The sequence below is a fragment of the Monomorium pharaonis genome, chromosome 10 (genome assembly GCF_013373865.1).
Source record: "Monomorium pharaonis isolate MP-MQ-018 chromosome 10, ASM1337386v2, whole genome shotgun sequence".
NCBI classification, from domain to species: domain Eukaryota; kingdom Metazoa; phylum Arthropoda; class Insecta; order Hymenoptera; family Formicidae; genus Monomorium; species Monomorium pharaonis.
In genome coordinates this window covers 16,785,197-16,804,587 of record NC_050476.1, presented here as the reverse complement: position 1 = coordinate 16,804,587, position 19,391 = coordinate 16,785,197, and the positions used below count along the sequence as shown (strand labels likewise).

At 27.7% G+C, this 19,391-nt stretch overlaps 1 protein-coding gene and 1 long non-coding RNA gene across 10 annotated transcripts in view; one reads left to right on the top strand and one right to left on the bottom strand.

Moving 5' to 3' along the window:
- The first annotated feature begins 616 nt into the window (after positions 1-616).
- Positions 617-19,391, top strand: part of LOC105840131 (peptidyl-alpha-hydroxyglycine alpha-amidating lyase 2) — a 35,686-nt gene continuing 16,911 nt past the window's right edge. For 2 of the 9 annotated variants that reach the window (XM_036292923.1, XM_036292924.1), the window contains exons 1-2: positions 617-763; positions 1,610-1,784. In XM_036292923.1, coding sequence (XP_036148816.1) covers positions 1,641-1,784 — 144 coding nt within the window. In that variant the 5' untranslated portion in view covers positions 617-763; positions 1,610-1,640. Of the gene's footprint in view, positions 764-1,609; positions 1,785-4,493; positions 4,685-8,551; positions 8,704-9,177; positions 10,127-11,310; positions 11,508-13,134; positions 14,134-15,773; positions 15,958-16,851; positions 17,670-19,391 lie in introns of those variants that run through there. The other 7 variants (XM_012686921.3, XM_036292918.1, XM_036292919.1 and 4 more) reach the window with 7 other exon arrangements.
- On the bottom strand, positions 11,603-13,137 carry LOC118647651. Its single transcript, XR_004964820.1, has 2 exons — positions 12,048-13,137; positions 11,603-11,976 (listed from the first exon to the last, which is right to left on the bottom strand). It is a non-coding gene; the product is annotated as an uncharacterized LOC118647651 (long non-coding RNA).

Below are 19,391 nucleotides of genomic sequence, written 5' to 3'. Positions count from 1 at the left end.
AGTGTCAACTCACCTTGTCAGTACACTTGTAAAATAATAGAAATAATGTAAAAATAATAAACACATTTTTAAAAATTAAAATATTAATTTCTTTATAATTCTTTTAAAACTTACTTGAACTACTTCATTCAGTTTTATTCATATATATATAATACAAAATTTTAATAAATCCTGTTAAATAATTTTATAACATTTATTACATTAATTTTATTTTAAATGTTATTTATTTCTTTATAATTTTAACATTTTGTATAGAAATTAATAAAATAATACTAAAAATATGAATTAATTTAAAAAATTTTTATATTTACAAATCAGTAATATTTCAACATTTTTCATTACAATTTTAGTAAAATATTTTTATTATAGTTTAGTTTGCAATAACTAAAAAAAATATTTTGTTCAACACAATTAATTTCACATACCAAAATTTGTATAATTATTATTTTTATAGTTACCGTTTTTGTCTAACAATAAGTTAGACAAAATATGTATGTGCGTGCGTGCTCTCAAACAAATAGTTACAGATTAAAAAGTTATTGATTACTCGAACAGACAAAAACTCTGACGTCAATGGTTTCCAAGATACGATTACGCAGCCCTGTGGTGCCATTTTCCTAGGACAGCCACCAGGACACCTGCGCGTGAATATCGATTGACACCCACTTGTCTGATTGTACCGGCGAATCCTTCCACGAAATCTTAGAGTAGATGTAGTTGATTTCGAACGATATCCGACGCAACAGCTGTCTCTCAATTATAGGTATAAAGCTTTTATTATTTTTCAACAAAACACATGTAACTGTTTATTTTTTTAACACACACATCACACACTCACACTCACACTCATGCACGCACGCACACAAAGAAAAAAAAGAAGAAAAGAAAGGAAAAAAAATATTAATTCTATTACTAAAAAATGATTATTTAATTTATTCATTTTTTCTAAAGTAATAGTCATTATTAATAAATAAATTTTTTATAACAAATCTTAAATATATGTATCATATTTTTATATCATAAAAAATATATATCACATTTTTAAAAAATTTATTATTATGTGTACTCACAAAAAGAATTTACTCTTTCAAAGAATGTTACAAAAAATACAAAATATCAGAGAGAGAGAGAGAGAGAGAGAGAGAGAGAGAGAGAGATTAAAGTATAAAATTACTAAGACTTGATGCTTATGTGATGAAATTGGGTAATAATTAATTAAAAAGTTAAAAGTTAAATATAATTTAGGTTATATAGATTGTCTCATATTTTTACTTATAATTTATAATATGAAATAATTTATTAAATAAAACAATAGTAAACTATAACACATTTTTTAAATTTATATTTCCTTTGTATTACCTTTGTAACAAATTTGTTATCGAGTATTTCATTGTGTCTCAAATGCCGAAATTTTGAATTCTTTTATTAATATTGTGTTGTATGTACACTTTATCGATTTCCTACGTTTCCATTGATTTCCTTACCTGTTGCATTCTACTCTCGCTAAAGCTATATATATTTCCAACTCCAAGTCATGTCAATTAAAATGCAACAAGCGCTTGCGCGTGCTATCGATTATTAACCTCTCTCTTCGTTTGGACCGTGTCAGTTGCTGCAATTGATGGAAGAACGAAGAAGCAATGGCGGGTAGAAGAATCCAATTCTCTCGACTTCTCTCACTGTGCACGATATCAATATTTAGAGGTGTGACATCTAATATCGACGATGGAGTCTTCGACGAAACAAATTTCAACAGATTCGATGGACTTTACCGACTTTCTCATGTATGTATTTAATCCATTAATATATATTTGATATTGCTATGTCATAATATTTGGAATAATATACACGCATGAAAAAATTTTTTTAATCAAAAAACTTTTTTTTACTTCACCGGAAAGTGTCTAGCAATTTTCATCAAAAATAACTGTTTTATACTCATACACAGAATATATCTATAATCAAATATTGTGCTTACAATTTTTAATTAATTTTGAGATATCTTACTGTCAGGTATTTATAGACATCTGCAGGACACCATTACTTGATATCACGTATTGCCTATAAAAGGATATCTTTGGAACATTTGCATAATATGATCGGTATTACAGTTAAACTTTTTATTTTATTTAAATTTGGTTTATGTTTATTTTTGATATATATTTCATAACCAGTAAGATAATTTATACATTTTTATTAAAATAAACTTCAGACTATCTTAAATATAAGAATTAAAAATAAACGTAAAAATCAAATTTTACATTTAAGATAAAATTATCTCATGACTTTTTAGTATCTTAGAAATACCTCAGAAACATTCTTCAAAGTGCGATGCAACAGACATTCTAACATATAGATATCTTCAAGATATATTTTACTGAGTGGGTTGTATTTCGGTCAGATTTAGAATTATCTGAGGAAATAACAAATGTCTTTATTTATAAAATACAATTTTTGAAATCCTTAATAAAACATTTTAATTAAAAATCATAAAGAAAAAATAAAAGAGCTACGCTGGATTTTTATTCAAAAATTACAATGTCAAATTAAAATATACATAGTTTTTCTTGAAGAAAGTATAGACAAAATGTAGTTATTAAAAACAAAATGTATGGCTCTTTAAAATTATTATTGGTAAAATAAATTACTATTAAACAAAGAAAATTATTCAATAAAATTTATGAACTCAAAGAGTTATGACAATTTTTTTCCAAAGTGGTTCAGGACATCTTCAATATTTTATAATAAAATATTTACCCAAAGTTAAAAGTAATGTTGTATTTTTTATAAATAACAAAAATAAGAAAAATTTAGGATGATTTTGAATTCTCCAAACCTCTAAACCTTTTTTCCTTTTCTCGAAAACGTTAATGGTTTCATTAATAATAAAAAACTAAAATCAGTAGAATGCTAATATAACGTAAAGACATATGAAAGAAGGATCGCGTGCAAATTACCTTCATTCCATTTTTTTAATGCAGCATCCTTGCGTAGCCAAAATATCGAAAATATCCTTATTAGAAAAAAGGGATCACCACTTTTTTTATTTAGATAACTCCGTAAATAGTTATGTATAATTCTTGTTGGTACAAGTTTGTTAACTATAGAGATCTACCAATCATGTTATAAACAGAAGTTGTATCGTGTATATCAGTATTACAAAAGTATCGATATCTTGTACATATCACACAAAAGTATCAAAAATATTTGTAAAAAATTTTTGACTCTTGCGATTTTGTACATTGTAAAAGTTTTATAAAAGGATTATAACAAACAATATTAGTTAATAAACATCGTAAAAGTATAATCAAATTATGTACAAGAGGATTAAGAAACTTAGACTTACGACATTCGTAAATAGTTTACAACTCTGAACGCAGGCAATATGACTTTAAACGTCAAATGCATGTATACATTACATTACATACATAAAACATTAAATTCAATTTTGTCATTTGAAAGTCATATTCAAACCTTTCAACCCTTACACTAAAATTAAAAGATTATTATCTCAAAATAAACGATAAAAATTTAAAAAATGACATAAAAAATACACAATTATAAAACTTTTGACTACCTGCTATACTAAAATACAGTCAAAAGATTTTATGACAACGCAATAAACACTAATAAACAATAACCATCTTATTATGGGTGCTTTCCATTTAGTGACACAAGTCGACACAAGTATTGTTCTATCTTTGTTACTCATTGAACATAAAAAAAGATAGAACGATGCTTGTGTCGAGTTGTGTTACTAAATAGAAAGTACTCTATATCTGAAGAGTGTGTAGCACAATAATTTGGACAGTTATCTCCAAAATTCAACACAAAGTATACAAGTAAAGTATATCATGAATTCCATAACTCCAATCTAATCTATAATTCTCTCCTCCATTCCGCATATAAAAGTATTAAAGTAGAATTATTGAGAAATTAATAATTTATAACATATTTTTATACTATTGGTATTATAGGAACGTATATATTCGCGATTCTCATATTTTCATTCTTTGTACATGTTCTGACTGTACTGTCTCGAACGTGAACAGTTCGTGTTTATTTCGTGGCTAGACGCTTGTATTGTGTTTCGTGTCTGAGTTCAGGAGTTTGCGACGAGACACCGGAGTAAACATACGACAGCGCGAGTCGAAGTTAGCTGCATTTCAGAATTTCTATATAGTGCATGTAACGTGTATGTACTATATACTATAATAGAAATTGAAATACAACTAATTTCAGATGGCCGGACACTTGTGTCTGCGTGTGTACGTAATAATGTTTCTCTTATTTGCGTTGACAGAAGTTCACATACTTATACGAAGAATTTCAGTTTTACCAGAATTTACTCATTGTTATCCATAATGCATTGTGAATAAAATGTAAATTGAAATAATCGAGTCGCATTGCATTATGGGTAATGGTAGAATAATGTATTAACATTTCTGTATGTAACTTTAAGTGCGGCAATTCTCTTTTTCTTTAATTAATAGCATTCTTAAGTGTGGGGTCAATACGCCTAGAAATGCTGTAATTGAATAATATACATTACATAAGTGTAAGAAAAAAAAAATGAGTGACAAAGTGACAAAGTCCCGTGAACGTGTTAATATGAATCGTGAGGATATAAGATCTGTACTCGAAAGTATGAGAGCTGAAGAAGAAGTAATTCAAACTTTTATAAGTAAGTAAATTATTTTTTCTAAGAGTGCATATTCAATTATTTATTAATATCATTTGCTTATTTATTTAACTTTTTATTTGTGGTTGTTGCTTTACAAACTGTTCTTCTGAAAAATTAATTGTGTTTACGTGACATACGTAATAAGAACTTTTTAAATAATCTTGAACGTATATATCTGTCCGTTGCACTTAATAGGTTAGACTGGGGACAAAAGTAACAATTTGAGTTAAAAATTTAATAACGATCAAAATACAATATTTACATTAAAAAGATTTACACTTTTAGATATAATATTTTAGATTTAAATAGCTACACTGAAAAATGTCCAATGGTTTTGATTGGAAATAACCGTTTTAGTCCTTTTCCAATCATTTTGTAATTGAAAAATTCAACAGATACGAAACGATCAATATTTTTATCCGCTAAAATGCAATTTTCGATAAAATGTAAATAGAAAATACAGTGCCATAGGTCTATCCGTAAAAATTTTATAGGATATACTGACAATTTAATAAAACACTAGAACAACACAGGCGCGCGCTACGCGCGCGCTATTTAGTTTTTTACTTTTTAAAAATAACAATTGCAATAATAATTATATAAATAAATAATTTATATACAATATATTTATATACAAAAAGAAAGGAAAAAGAAATAGAGAGAGAGAAAGAGAGAGAGAGAGAGAAAGTATACTTACATACATTAATTTTATTATCTAATTTTCTTTCTTCTCTCTCCCGGTCTCTCCCCGTCTCTCCCCGTCTCTCCCCGTCTCTCCCGGTCTCTCCCGGTTTTTCCCGGTCTCTCCCGGTGTTTTTCCGTCTCTGCCCGTCTCTCCCGGTCTCTCCCCGTCTCTCCTCGTCTCTCCCTGTCTCTCCCCGTCTCTTCCGGTATAGATAACCATTTATACAAATTTGACAGCTGTCAAAATTCAATCGCAATGATTACTCTCGCAACACAAAGTAAGCGCAACGAGAGAACTAATCGGCATCGCGGAAAAGCGACAACAATACTTCGAGAGATGCGAGTATCGATGCCATGCCCTTTTTTAGAAAGGATATTACACTTCAAATGACGGATAAAAAGAAAGTATTTTGTCCAATAAAATAATATCCGATATGGTATACCAAATCTGACCCAAACTAAATGCACTTGATCGGATTATCTCTTAAAAAAGTAATAAATATTTTATTTTGGATTTTCCCGTGTGGAAATTTGACCGTGATAAACTAGTTTGGTTCTAGCGCTTGGCCAATTTTTCCAGCTTATTTTTCTTAGCCAAGCGCTAGAAAAGATTTAGCTCGCGTGTATTTGATAGGTACCGTAAATACATTTTGTACTGGCCGTATTGACCGCAACAGCCGCGAGTAGTTCGCAAGATCACTGCTAGGCGAGAGCGCAGCGCTTTTCCTTTTCGTGAGAAAACTTACACCAAAAGGCCTATAAAAGAAAACCACTCACGGCTAACCTAGCTGCACTAGCAGCAAAGTGTAGTACATTTTTATTACTCGAAGAGAGTTTCTGGATCTCCGAAACTATGAGAGAGCTTTCTGAGAATTGATAAAGACAATTAATATAAAAATAAAATTTTAAGCCTCGATCCTTGGTCTTATGCAATAGCCAGGAAGTAGCGAAAAATCTAGTCATATGCAAGGCAAAATTTCCATATGGATTTCTGATAAACTATGAACGGATATTTTGTCCATTCAATGTAATCGAAAATATCCATTTGTTACTTTTCCGATAGACAACCCGATTTTTTTTATCGGAAAAAGCTTGGAAATTTTTTTCAGTGTACAAAATAATTTTAGAAAAATTCTTTAATACAATTTTTCAAAAAGTATTGCTGCTTGAAGACTATGTGGAAAATCTATATTATATGCTACGCTATGTTTAAGCCTGTGCTATATTTAAGTCTCTAGCAAAATAAAGTTATAATCTAGATAGCACAGGACTTCCTCAGGATCATTCTGAATATGTCCGGGGTGTCCCAGGATCTTGTCAAGATATAATAGTTGTATTATTGTAATATTTTATATAAACATTTATGTATAAATTTGACTTCTAAAGTAAGTTTAGAATATTAAGATCTGTAATAGTACTAATATGAATTAAAATTCTACTTATATCTTGAGGACATCCTTGGGATGTCCTGAGCTTGGTCCTGAGGATATATGTATTTTAGCTGAAAACGTTATTCTTAAAATATTGTATAAAGAGTTTTATTAGCTACTGAAAATATCCGAAGATAAACTTAAATATGACGACTGTATAAATATCAGACATTTTAGATAGCACAGAATGTTCTGAGAATATGATGTCCTCAGGGCATCCTAAGACAGTCCTCAGGACATCCTAAGACAGTCCTCAGAACGTTCTATAATAGTCCTCAAGACATCGTACAAAGAATCCTTAGGACACCCTACGAAAGTCCTCAAGACATCCTAAAACAACAGTATTCAGGGACATCCTAAATGTATATTAATTTTTGAAAAAGACGATAAATTAATATAGCAAGTGAGTAATCTTTGAATATAGTACGTATTTCTAGAATGTATTGCAAAATCAAATGTGTAAAAATGTCGACTTCAAAGTCATTGAATGTCTACATTTATTGAAATAATGTGGAATATTAACAATACTAAAAAATTATAAAAGATGACATTAAATAATTTTTTTATTTTATTTTATACGAACGGAGCAAAAACAGTTTTTTTAATTAGTTATTCCACATACTATTTTGCGCGCATATGTAAAAATAATTTTTAAAAACTGTAAAACTTTATATTTATTTATAAAAATATAAGTCAACTATATAGTACATGTTTCATCCTTCTGACAACATCTATTGTAATGATCTATAACAAATATGTATGCATAAACAAAAAGTACTCATAGATCATCACGGAGCATTAGGATGCGTATGGTCTTCGAAGTCAAGCAACGTCGGCGATGGTTGACACTTGGATGGGTGACCGTTTTCTCGGGTACAGAGATTAAACATGCTTTAACAGGTGTCCAACTGTCGGTTGGCTGAAACATGTATAGTCTTCTTCCTTTTACAAAATTATCGTAGAAATAATTTGAACTTTTAATTTTTTGTTAAAGTTTTTTTAATTCTCAAAAACTCTTAAAAATACTTAGAAATATTAAAAAATTTTCTAAATTAATCAGAATTTTTTATTTTTTAAATTTTTCTGAGAAACGTTTCAATTCTTATAAAAAAAACGATACATTTATCAAAAATTTTTTAAAAAATCTAAAAAATCTGATAAAAAGTGGTCATTGTTTGCTATTCCTGAGGACATCCTGAGGACGTCCGTGTGCTATCTGGGAAATTTGATTTTATTTATTAGGATGTTACTTGTCCTTGGATATTGGTCTTATTATTATCTCCTGACAATCTTTTATGATTTAAAATAAATTTTTTTATATAATACTTGGGTAAAAATTAATTCGAATACGCAAATTATTAACACAAATAATCATAATAATCTGAAATATGTTGAGGAAACACATTACACTTACAGGATTCAAAAAGAAAAATATTGAAAATCTTATATATATGAAGAAGGCATTACTCTTGAGGCATTAAAAAAGTGACTTCTACTTTTGTTAACATACACTTTCAACGAGAACTAACGAAACACTAATAAACAAATGCCAATTTATTAAATGAATATCGTGTCACAGATATACAAACATACCTGTTATACCTGTTATACTTTAGCAGATATTTGCAATGTAAATGTAACCTACTGTTATTTTGTCCCCGGTTTACCCTTATTTTGTAAAAAAGTGATACAGCTATGAAACGAAAAAATTTTAAAAATCAAAAAATGTCTATATCTCTTTTCCGGTTTTCAGAGGAAGATATAACTGTTGAAGATTTGAAAACGTTGACAAAACGTGACCTTGACGAATTAATTAAGAAATACGGTCCAAAAAGAAGGTTTGGTAAAGTTTTAATAGAATGGATGTCGTCACGTGGTCTTCCTATAGATCTTCAACTTCTAACAGTACGTAGACTTTTCTTAAATAATTTTTTGTGTTTCAAGTATTTTAATGTTGTATAAAAAAATTCTTTATTCTTATTTAAAATTTTGAATAAAATTTCTGAAAAATTCTGTAAAATTTTCAAAAAATTCTTTTATAAAATTTGCGTAATACGCTAAAAAATTATAAAACAATATAATTTAATGAAACTTTTAATGTTTGTATTTTTCGCCTGTAGCAATATTAAGAAAATAGTGCATAATTGTATAACTGCTGAATTGATTATAATGTATATAAATTTTTTTACATGAAATAAAAACACATTTTATAAGTTTGTTAATTTTCTCATGGAAATCCCATAGCTACATAATTTGTTTAGCCAATAAATTTTCTTAGTTTAGCTTATATAATTCTTAAAAAGCGCTAAAATACAGACTTTTGCACTGTTAATAATGCTGCAACATAAGAAAAGCTAATGTCTTTTATTCTATTTTTAGGCATATGGTAATGTGCAGTCTGCGCAAATTTACAAAAACGACAAACAGCAACCTTTTCTACTTACTAGTTCTTCCAATTCATCGCCATCTACATTTTCTTATATTAGCATTAATAATGATAGACATGATCTTTTAAGTACAACAGACATCTCATTTTCATCAACATTATCGATAGATTCACCAATTACGATAAATAGTGAGGAAAGCATCGTAAAAAGTGAAGAATTTGAAGTTCCTTCAGAACTGAACGTTAAAGATTTTATTGCTGATCGCGCCGCACACTTCGAACATGAAGTTGACAGAGAAGTCCCAGAGTTTCAAAATGAAATCAAAGACTTCACTGAAGCAATTCAAACTACCTCACTTGAAGCAATAGAAAATAATACTCAGCAGAGACTATCCGTTTCCTCTATTATTAATATTGAAGATCCTGAGACAAGAAATCCCTTAATGATTCTGCTACGAAAAAATGGACATTGCCAAAAACTTGTCGATAATCCTTGTCGCAACGACATGGTACCGGAAGGAAAGGATATAAACCTGATTGCCAGAATTACTGTTAAACATCTGATTAATTTGGCTACTCCTCCAAAACGAAAAATACCGACGTCAATTCTTACAAAATGGGCCGAGTATTTCAAGCGTCTTTTTCCGAAAACGCCGGTGTCCTCTTTCTATGCTTTTAAGTACGAGTCATCTAGAACAAAAAATGGCACTATAGTTCAAAAGAAAAGAGCAGAAGGAGCACTACAAGTTCAACTTTTTCAAGAACGAAGAAAATTAATCAAAGAAGATCGAACTGTTCTTCTCAGATGCCCAAGCGCAAATTATATCACCGATAATAAAAATCTTGATCCTTCAAGCAACACATCTATTAACAGAAATACCTGGAAACTTATGAGTCAGCAAAAAGGAGAAGAAGTGCGTTCTTGTAACAAAGTCTCAATAGGTGATTTTTCTCTCATTTTTAATATAAAAAAAAGTTAATTTTAAATATTTTTATCATATCGTTGCATTATTATTGTAATCCCTTTTAATTTATACATGCATGTATTAATCTCAAAATAGCTAAGGCAGTTTGAATGTACATTCAACGGCAAAATTAAAGAATTACTTGTACATGGTATCACAGAAAAGTATCAGAAATATATATATATAAAAATCTTTAGCACTTACGATTTTGTGTATTGTAGAAGAGTGACAATAGTATTATAACAGACAATATATTAACTAATAAATAAAAGTATAACCAAATTACATTCAAAGAAATTATGGGATTCAAACTCATGACACTAGCAAGTGATTCATAATCCTGAATGTAGGCAATATAACTTTATACACCAAATGCATATATGCATTACGTCAAATATTAAATACAATTACGTCATTTGATAGTCATATTCAAGCCCTTCAAGTTATATTAAAATTGAAAGTTTTAATCATAGACATAGTAAGTATAGACCGAGCATTCCACTGTACAAGCGTTGATGCATACGAAAAGAAACAGAAAAGATATAAGAAGACCTTCTTTCTCTTTTTCTTATAAATCGACGCGAGGAGATGAGGAGAAGTGCTCCCCACTTCTCCGGCATTAAAAAGAGAAAGAAAGTCTTATATCTTTTCTCTTTCTTTTTATGCATCAACGCTTATACAATGGATACTCGGTCTATACTTACTATGTCTATGGTTTTAATACTCAACGTTTTAATTTCTCAAAATGACGTAAAGAATGCACACTTTCAGCTACCTGCAATATTAAAATTTCTCTTGTTTAATGATCTGTATATATTTACTTAATTTTTTCTTATTAAAATAATCGGCAACCAACTTTCAAATTTAAAAAAAAAGATTTGAACAATATTATATATAAAAAAAAGAATTTTTAGAATTTTTTGTTGCTTGGTGATAGACCTAACTACCTTAATTGCAAATTTTTAAAAAATTAAGGTTTATTAACTCTAATTGTTTTACACTTTTTATACACTCAACATTTCTTCAGATGTACTATGTTTCATTTTATTTAGCATTAAATTGCCCATACAGAAAATTGTATCGGAAAGAAAAGATTCTAGCAAGAATATTTTGCATTACTATTGCATACGAGTGATATCTCGTTTCCTGTTTTTCTTTTAGAAATTGATTCAAAGTTACAATGGCACTTAAACTATTTATGCAATCAATTGCACGATAAACTTACCTTACAATTAATAACCTCTTGGGAAGCTACTTTTAAATACAGATTTGAAAGACTTGAGAATCAGCTAGGAACTGTGTGGGATTATTTAAATAAGTTTCCATTGTTAAAAATCGAAGATATTGGAAAAGCCTTGGTAAGTTTATTTGAATATACTATGTGTAATGTGTGTGCCTGTTCTTAATGCTTATTTTAGCACATTTTTAATTCTAAATATTTTTTTTATAAATGTGTGATCCAAATGATAATAATCTCATCATTTCTGACATACAGTGGTGATTTGAAGAATAATTTGGTTTCATATTAAAGACAACACAGTTTTATAATATTTTATTTAGTTTTATAGTACTTCATTTTTTTCATTTTTTTAACATAATCCTTTCGAAGCTCAACGCACTTCCCCCAACTTCTTTAGGTTGCCGGTTCTTTCCCGAAAGCGAGGTCTTCCTCTAAAATAGTTGATCTTAAAATAGTAAAAATTCCTTTCGCATCTAAAAAACAGATGCCTTCTCGATGATTCGTGTTTTTAATAGGGTAATGATGAATTCATATTTCATCCATGATGACAAAACTCCGCATGAATTCGTTGGATTCTTCTTAAACGCCTGTTCAAACTGTCGATTATATTTGTATACGAACTTACTTTTATTATGCAATGAGCAAATGCGGTACCCACCTTGTCGAAAATTGTTTCATATTTAGTTCATGCAAATAAATTATCTCAGTTGAGACGCCCATGATCTCTGTTATCTCGCACACTTTCACTGGTCTATTGGATATATCATGGACTTTATCGATAGTTTTTGACGTGATAGCTATTTTAAACCTCCAGAATGTGCATCTTCTATATTTATTTTGTCATGTTTGAATTCGTTTATGCAAATTATCGAATGACGCTATGGAAAAGATATAAGCAATTCAATGTAAGAAAAATTCTTTCGTGGATTTTCTTTATTGTTATATCTTGAAAAAAAGAATTAAATTTCAATTTTATCAATTTTGCATGTTTGAAATGCTCATATTAAAACAAAATTGTATTTAAAAATTTATAGTTAAATCAAACTTTGTGTTAAAAAGAACGGAACTATATGATCAGATACACTAATTATTATTGTTCATGCTTTTTACGAACACCTAAATTAAGTTACTCTTCAAATCACCCTCATTCAGCAGTAAATTTTTGTATTAAAATAAAATCAAGTACTTTAATTCTTTCTTCGACATGAATAAAATTACTGTGCAACAAAATATAAAATTTTGTTTTCGCTATAGCTTAGAGCAACTACATTCTAGGCATCAAAAGTGCCTCTTTACTTCAAGTTAGCTGTCTTCCATATTCCGTGTAGAATGTGTTCTATAATGTATTCCGTAATGTTGCATGCACTAGAAACAATTTAAAAAACAGTTAACTTCAAGAAAAAGTATTTTTGACACCTCGTATACCTATATACAATAAAAGTTATATAATTAATAGCTAATTGTTTGAAGACTCTAATTATTAAATAAAATGTGACTCATAAAATAATAATAAGCACTTAAGAGCAAGCAATGGAATATCACGCAATTTTAACAACTTTATTTAAATACAATTATGAAGGGCGTTGTATAAAAAATGGTATTATAAGGGCGTTATATAAGAAATTGCAACAAATTAAATAAAAGAAAGGCAAAGTTTCGATTCTCGATTTGAATTATCTTCGCGTAATTTTTACATACAAAGATACATCAGATGTCGCATCATAAAAGGAATTCTTCGTTTCTAGTTGTCGATTATGCTGTCATGGTCAATTTTTAAGCGTCAAATATTAAGCTGTAGTTAATGGTATGAAATTTTAAGGTCAAATTTGTTAAATTATTGTGTATCTCTATTGTATTTCTTTTAACTGTTTTTTTCTGTTATTATTAAAAAGCAATTTTCAATTTAATATGCGTTAAGTGATAAAATTATCTAGAACGACTTTCATTGAAGTACGCCAAATCTGGATCCGAGTTCTGAGAGTCAATTCTGTAATTCGAGTGAGTTCATTCATTTTTCGCATTTTCATCTCACATAAGTTTGTTCGCGCGATTCAGTAACGTTGAAGTGAAAATATGAAATCATTAAATTAGAAATGTGGGAAAAAATGTTTTGTTAGAAACTGTAGGGTGAAATAACGCAAATAAATACATTCAAAAATTCGAAAACAATCAACGAGTAATTCTTTAATTTCTTAATTCTATTTCCCATATGTCACAGCTCCGCGATAATCATTAATACCCGATACTTTAATACAGTATATGTATGCACAAATAGAAATTAATTTTATTTCTTAGATTAATATACTTTTAATGTTTATTTTCCTCAATTGTTACATTTTCCCACTAAATTCCCACCATACAAAAATTTCCTTTCTCCGATTTAATATTTAACATAAGGTACAAACCACAGTTAATTACGACAAAAATAATGTAATGTGTATAATTATTACAAAATTATGTATATTAATTCTGTCATTATGTGGATCATTATGCATAATTAATTTAAAATTATTTTTTAATGGTATCCAACAAATTCATAACACAAAAAAGAACTAAATTTTGATTATATATATTTGTGTAGCTCATATATACGAAAAATGGTAACAAAATGTTCATTGCGATAATAATATAGGTAATTTTATATGTATATATTACAAATAGTTGGTCTCATTTGCCGAACACAGTTATAAAAACACATATGAAATAACATTTTAAAAAATTATGAAGGCCAGAATTCATACAAACATAATAAATACATAAATTGCACATTTTGCTTTAATTGCTATCCGTGCACAAGATAAATACCGTATCATAGAATTTATGCAAATTAAGGTACAGCATAAATAAACATTTAAAAAACTTTTTTTTATTTAATTAGTGATGTATCGTCATATATTGGATCCAAATTTCTTTTGTAATGTTAAAAATCAGAATCACCCATAAAACAATAAGACTTTGATCAAAATTTATTTAGTTTCGGTAGCATATCGTTTTCATTATTTAAATTAAACAACGCAATCTCGACATGTACGATGCTCCACGTTTTCTTTCTCATTCTATCTTTCATTTTTCTCTCTCGAATCTCACCGTTCGACAGGAAATTTCTTGCCGAACAAACTCCCGTGAGATGGCTCGCATTTACACTATGATAAAAATTACAGAATTGACCTCCTGTTGTCGATTAGTGTTACGTTGTACCAACTAAATTAGTATTTAAAAACATTGAAAAAAGATGAAACATTATTTACCAATAGTTAAGTTTCTTATAATGTAATAAAATTAGTTTTTCAATTTACTTTTTTTAAATTTAATAAAATTATATACAGACATTTATATTGTAAACTTAAGAACCATCACAATTATTTAAATTTTCTAATTATGTCCTAATACATGTAGAATCTAATAATTCAGTATCCGTTTGCATATATAAGCCTTACTTTTGTCTTTTTGTGTATATTGTTTGTGATATCAATCTCTTCTTGTAAAATTTATTTAGTATAGAAACTATAGAAGAAAGAAAGGGTAAGATGACGAAATGGGTAAGATAACAAATTGCTAATTTCTTTAAACTAGCAACAGATGATGAAATAATGTTGAATTCATTAAAAGCTAGATAATAGTAAATATTTAATTTTAATACTAAAGCTTCGTCATAATAATTATTTTTGCTTTTCCTTAATTTTATTCTTTCACATCAGATCAACATGTTTTGTTACATTTATATATCTATATCTTACTCTTTATTAATTACTCTCTATAATTGTAATATCAAAATAATAATATATAAATTTAATAAAGTAAATTTTATTCATAAAAAGTACATTTTTAACTTAATTTAACTCTTTTCATCATATTATTCACATAGGACAATAAGATAACAAAATTAATAAGTTTTTAAAAAATTTAAATTTAAAAAGAATAAATTATTATTTTTACATTACAGAAATTTAAAAAAATTGGTAAACCTCAAATGACAAACAAAGGTCATTATCTTATCCTCTTTTCTTTTATACATGGGCAAAAAATATTAAATAAATATATATATATAATTATTATTGCTTTCTTAATTTTTTATATAAACACACATATTATATATCTATATATAAAAAAAATTTGCCTTTGGTTCAAATAACTGTTGCTTTCTTCTAAAAAATCATGACTTAAAAAATGACGGCTTAATGAAAAACATTAATAACTCTGCAAGTGCATAACGAAAAAATTTCTTCCATTGTACTTTTTACTTTGTCAAAAGAATAATTATAGAAAGGTAATTAAAAAAGCCCTTTTTAAGTTGTCTTTTAGCATTAAAATTCTACATAATGGCACAAATGCTAGCTATTGGAGTAGTGTTTTTCATGTCATATGATCATTTTTTCATGTGTAGATTTGTAAGGATTTCGAACAACTCTATCCCAATATAGATCCCATGATAAAAGATTCAGGAAAGCTGGTTGAAAAGTTAGATGACCATAGACTCGCAATCATCAAAGCAGCCAAAATAGTTTTTAAAAGAATAACCCAACAAGAACATAAAAATATAGCCACTTTGTTCCTTGATTTGGCTGAACGTAAGCTTTACTATAATCGTATAATAAAGGTGTGCAAATATTTTGAATCGAATCGAATCGAATTAGATCACAGTGGATTCTGTTTGTAATCGTTTTTTAATCTGAAAGGTTTAAATTCAATATTCGATTGAATTCGATTCAATAGTCGAGAATCGATCACCTTTATTTTAATTACCTTATTTATATTTTCCATAAAATTAATATAAATGTAATAATTTATGTGTAATCGTTTGTCGATTTTCAAAACTTTTCTACTCTTTCTAAATCTTATAGAACTACTCAAAAAATCATTTGCACAAATTTGTTTCAATATTTCATAGATTTAAATCATGAATTTAGAATTTTTGAACAAAACTTGAAATTGCTTCATTGTATTTTCGTATAAACTGCACTAAAATATTAACAATTTAATTCTGACATCGCAAAATTTGAATCGAATTTAATTTATAGTGGAATAGAAAAGATTTTATTTGATTTGATTTGACATGAAAATTTCAGATCGATTTGATTTAATTCAATTTCAAACATATTACCAAAAATTCAATTCAATTCGATCTTACAAATGCTTGATTCGCATACGTTTGTCTTATAAGTGCATTCGTATTTTTATTGTAATAAAAATTAAAATCAATATGTGGTTTTCCCTTTTCGTTTGCAATATTTTTCATCTTAGACATCTTCAGTTTTGCTTTTCAGATTTCAGTTTCTCTTTTAAAAACTTTCCTTCAAAAAAATGTTTGTCGTCTTCAAACTTTTTATATGTATATTTAAAAAGTAATTAAGACTATTCCTGTTAATATAATGTTTAATTTAATGTAATTTGACTTCATACCTTTTTAATTTTATATCTATCTTAACATTTAATAGCAACAGTAAAATGAATAACTTTTTCAGGAGATTCGGATATCAAACTTAGAGTTACTGGGGCATTGCTTCTCCTCCCTTTCATATTTACTCACGCCTTCGTAGAAAAGACGTGGAAACCAACAAGGATAGACATAATGGACTCTTTCGTCACCAGAGTTTGCAATGAAACAGAGATTCAAGAACATATTGAATTACGTCGACGTAAATCACTATCTATGAATAAAAGTAAATCGAATAAGATCTCAAGTTCTATACAACCTTATGTCTTGGCAGTAGGCCCAAGTTGGGAAAATATAGTTCATGCCCATATAATAGTAGACAGAGTTTTATATACGTGCGAAACCATAGTTGAAGCAACAGAACTTTGTTTCAAATTATTTCATGCTTATCACTCCGATTATCCTCCTGAAAGCAAACATGTGTGGCAATTAATACAACAAGGTTTTTATAAATTGTTTGTCAAGAATCGTGATTTGAATAGACGAACCATTAGCAAGGCTTTGGCTGATATTGGCATTGAACTTAATGAAGAATTCATCGCGAAGTCTTAAAATGCATTTGAAAAGAATTCATGATGCTATAAATAAAATAATTTTAACTCTTTAGATTGGCGTGCCTGTTTGGGCACTTCTTTTATTTTTATAAATTACTATATAAGATAATTTTGAGTTTATTAATGCATAAAGTAAAATAAAAATTTTCATTAGCAGATAAGTAGGTAAAACGTAAAGATTTTTATATTATTATAGTGCATAATTATATTAATTACACTACTAATATACTATACATTGATGTAAACAAAAAGTTGAAAAGTATAGATTAAAGTAAGATATGTCATTTTTAAATATGCCATATTAATGTGCCATTATTATAATTACACTTAGTTTTCACAGCACCAAACATTGCATATGATAGGTTAAAATCTTACGTATGTTACTGAACATATTATTAGCACATCCAAATAATCTTGCAATTTCATATAATTTTCTAACTTTTTATCATAATATTGTTGAAAGATTAATAAATTATTATTTTAATATTTCAGCAACCTTACGCGTAATTATATCATTTTTATGGTAATTAATATGTACATTGTAATATTTCTATAATTATTTATTAAAAATTAAATTTAAATTAAAACATTAAATAAATATTAAACTACAATAAATATTAAATGTTAAATAAATTAAAATATAAATAAATAAAAATATTAAACATAAAAAATATTTGTCTGTTATTCAGACAAATAATTTTATCATTATTTTGTAAATATTGTTAGAGATGTATTTGTAATATATAATATAATATCATATACATATATGTATACAATACACATATATGTATATTATATACAGGCTGGCTGAAATTTTTTAACATAGCGCATGCATAAAGATAGAACGGACCAAACCGAGTAGAAAAGTCCTCTAACATTTTGCAATTTTCTCAATAATTAACGAGTTATTAATTTTAAAAAAATAGCCAATTTGCCGGCCTACCACTAAATACCGACAAGCGCGCGGCAGCACGAGACGAAATAAGACCGCCCATCGAGACGCGCGTCCGCGATCGTTAAAAAGCTTGTAAACAACTTGTAACTGTGACAATGTGGCTGTAAATTGAATGACTATGATCCCACTAAAGAATAATGCAAATTTGTTTTTCAAACTTCCTACTTTAAATATAACAATAAAATAACATTCTCAGAAAGTTCTTATAATATTGTATTAAGATTGATATCACATTATTGACAAGGTTACTAGAATGTTAATGGGATAAATTTAGATGAACATCTTTATGTTATTGGGAGAGGTTAATAGTAGGTTAATAAATTTCCGTGGAAGATTACCATTTTACAATTCAATATTATCTTAAATCTTATTGGGATTATTAATGTGCTGTGAGTGTATAATACACTAAAAATTTAATGCTTAATAATATTATTCATTGATGTAAAAATTGTTACAATCAATAAATGTGTGTTAAATGTAATATTGACTTTTACTTTTCCAATTTAATGCTTTTTTATTTTACACACATACACACACAACATATACACACAACTGTTTTTGCAATAAAATAAAAAATAAATGGCTGAAAAATCGAATCCAAAACCATAATATAGTAGCCTACATTTTCTTTTTTTTCTTTAATATAAGTTATTTGTACAAAATAGTTACAAATTAATGTATATAAAGATTTCTGGAAACTCTTCACTTAAATGTAAAACTTTTTTTGTCAATAATAGAAATACTATTTCGCAAGGCGCAATATGTATCACATGATTATATAAGAAGTAATAGATAAGGTTTTTAATTAGATTTCTGGTAGATTTTATATAAAAAAATAAATAAATAAATATATGAATAAATAAACTACGGTTTTTTTATTACATAAATTTCTTTTATTACATAAGTTTTTAATTATATGATAAGTTATTTCTTTAATTACATAAACTTACTAAAAATTATTTTAAACCAGACAAGATGTTTCTGAATGCTTGATTTTTGAATACTGAAGACGATATTGTAAACTAAATTTCACCAACATGTCAGGTTTCTAAAATCATT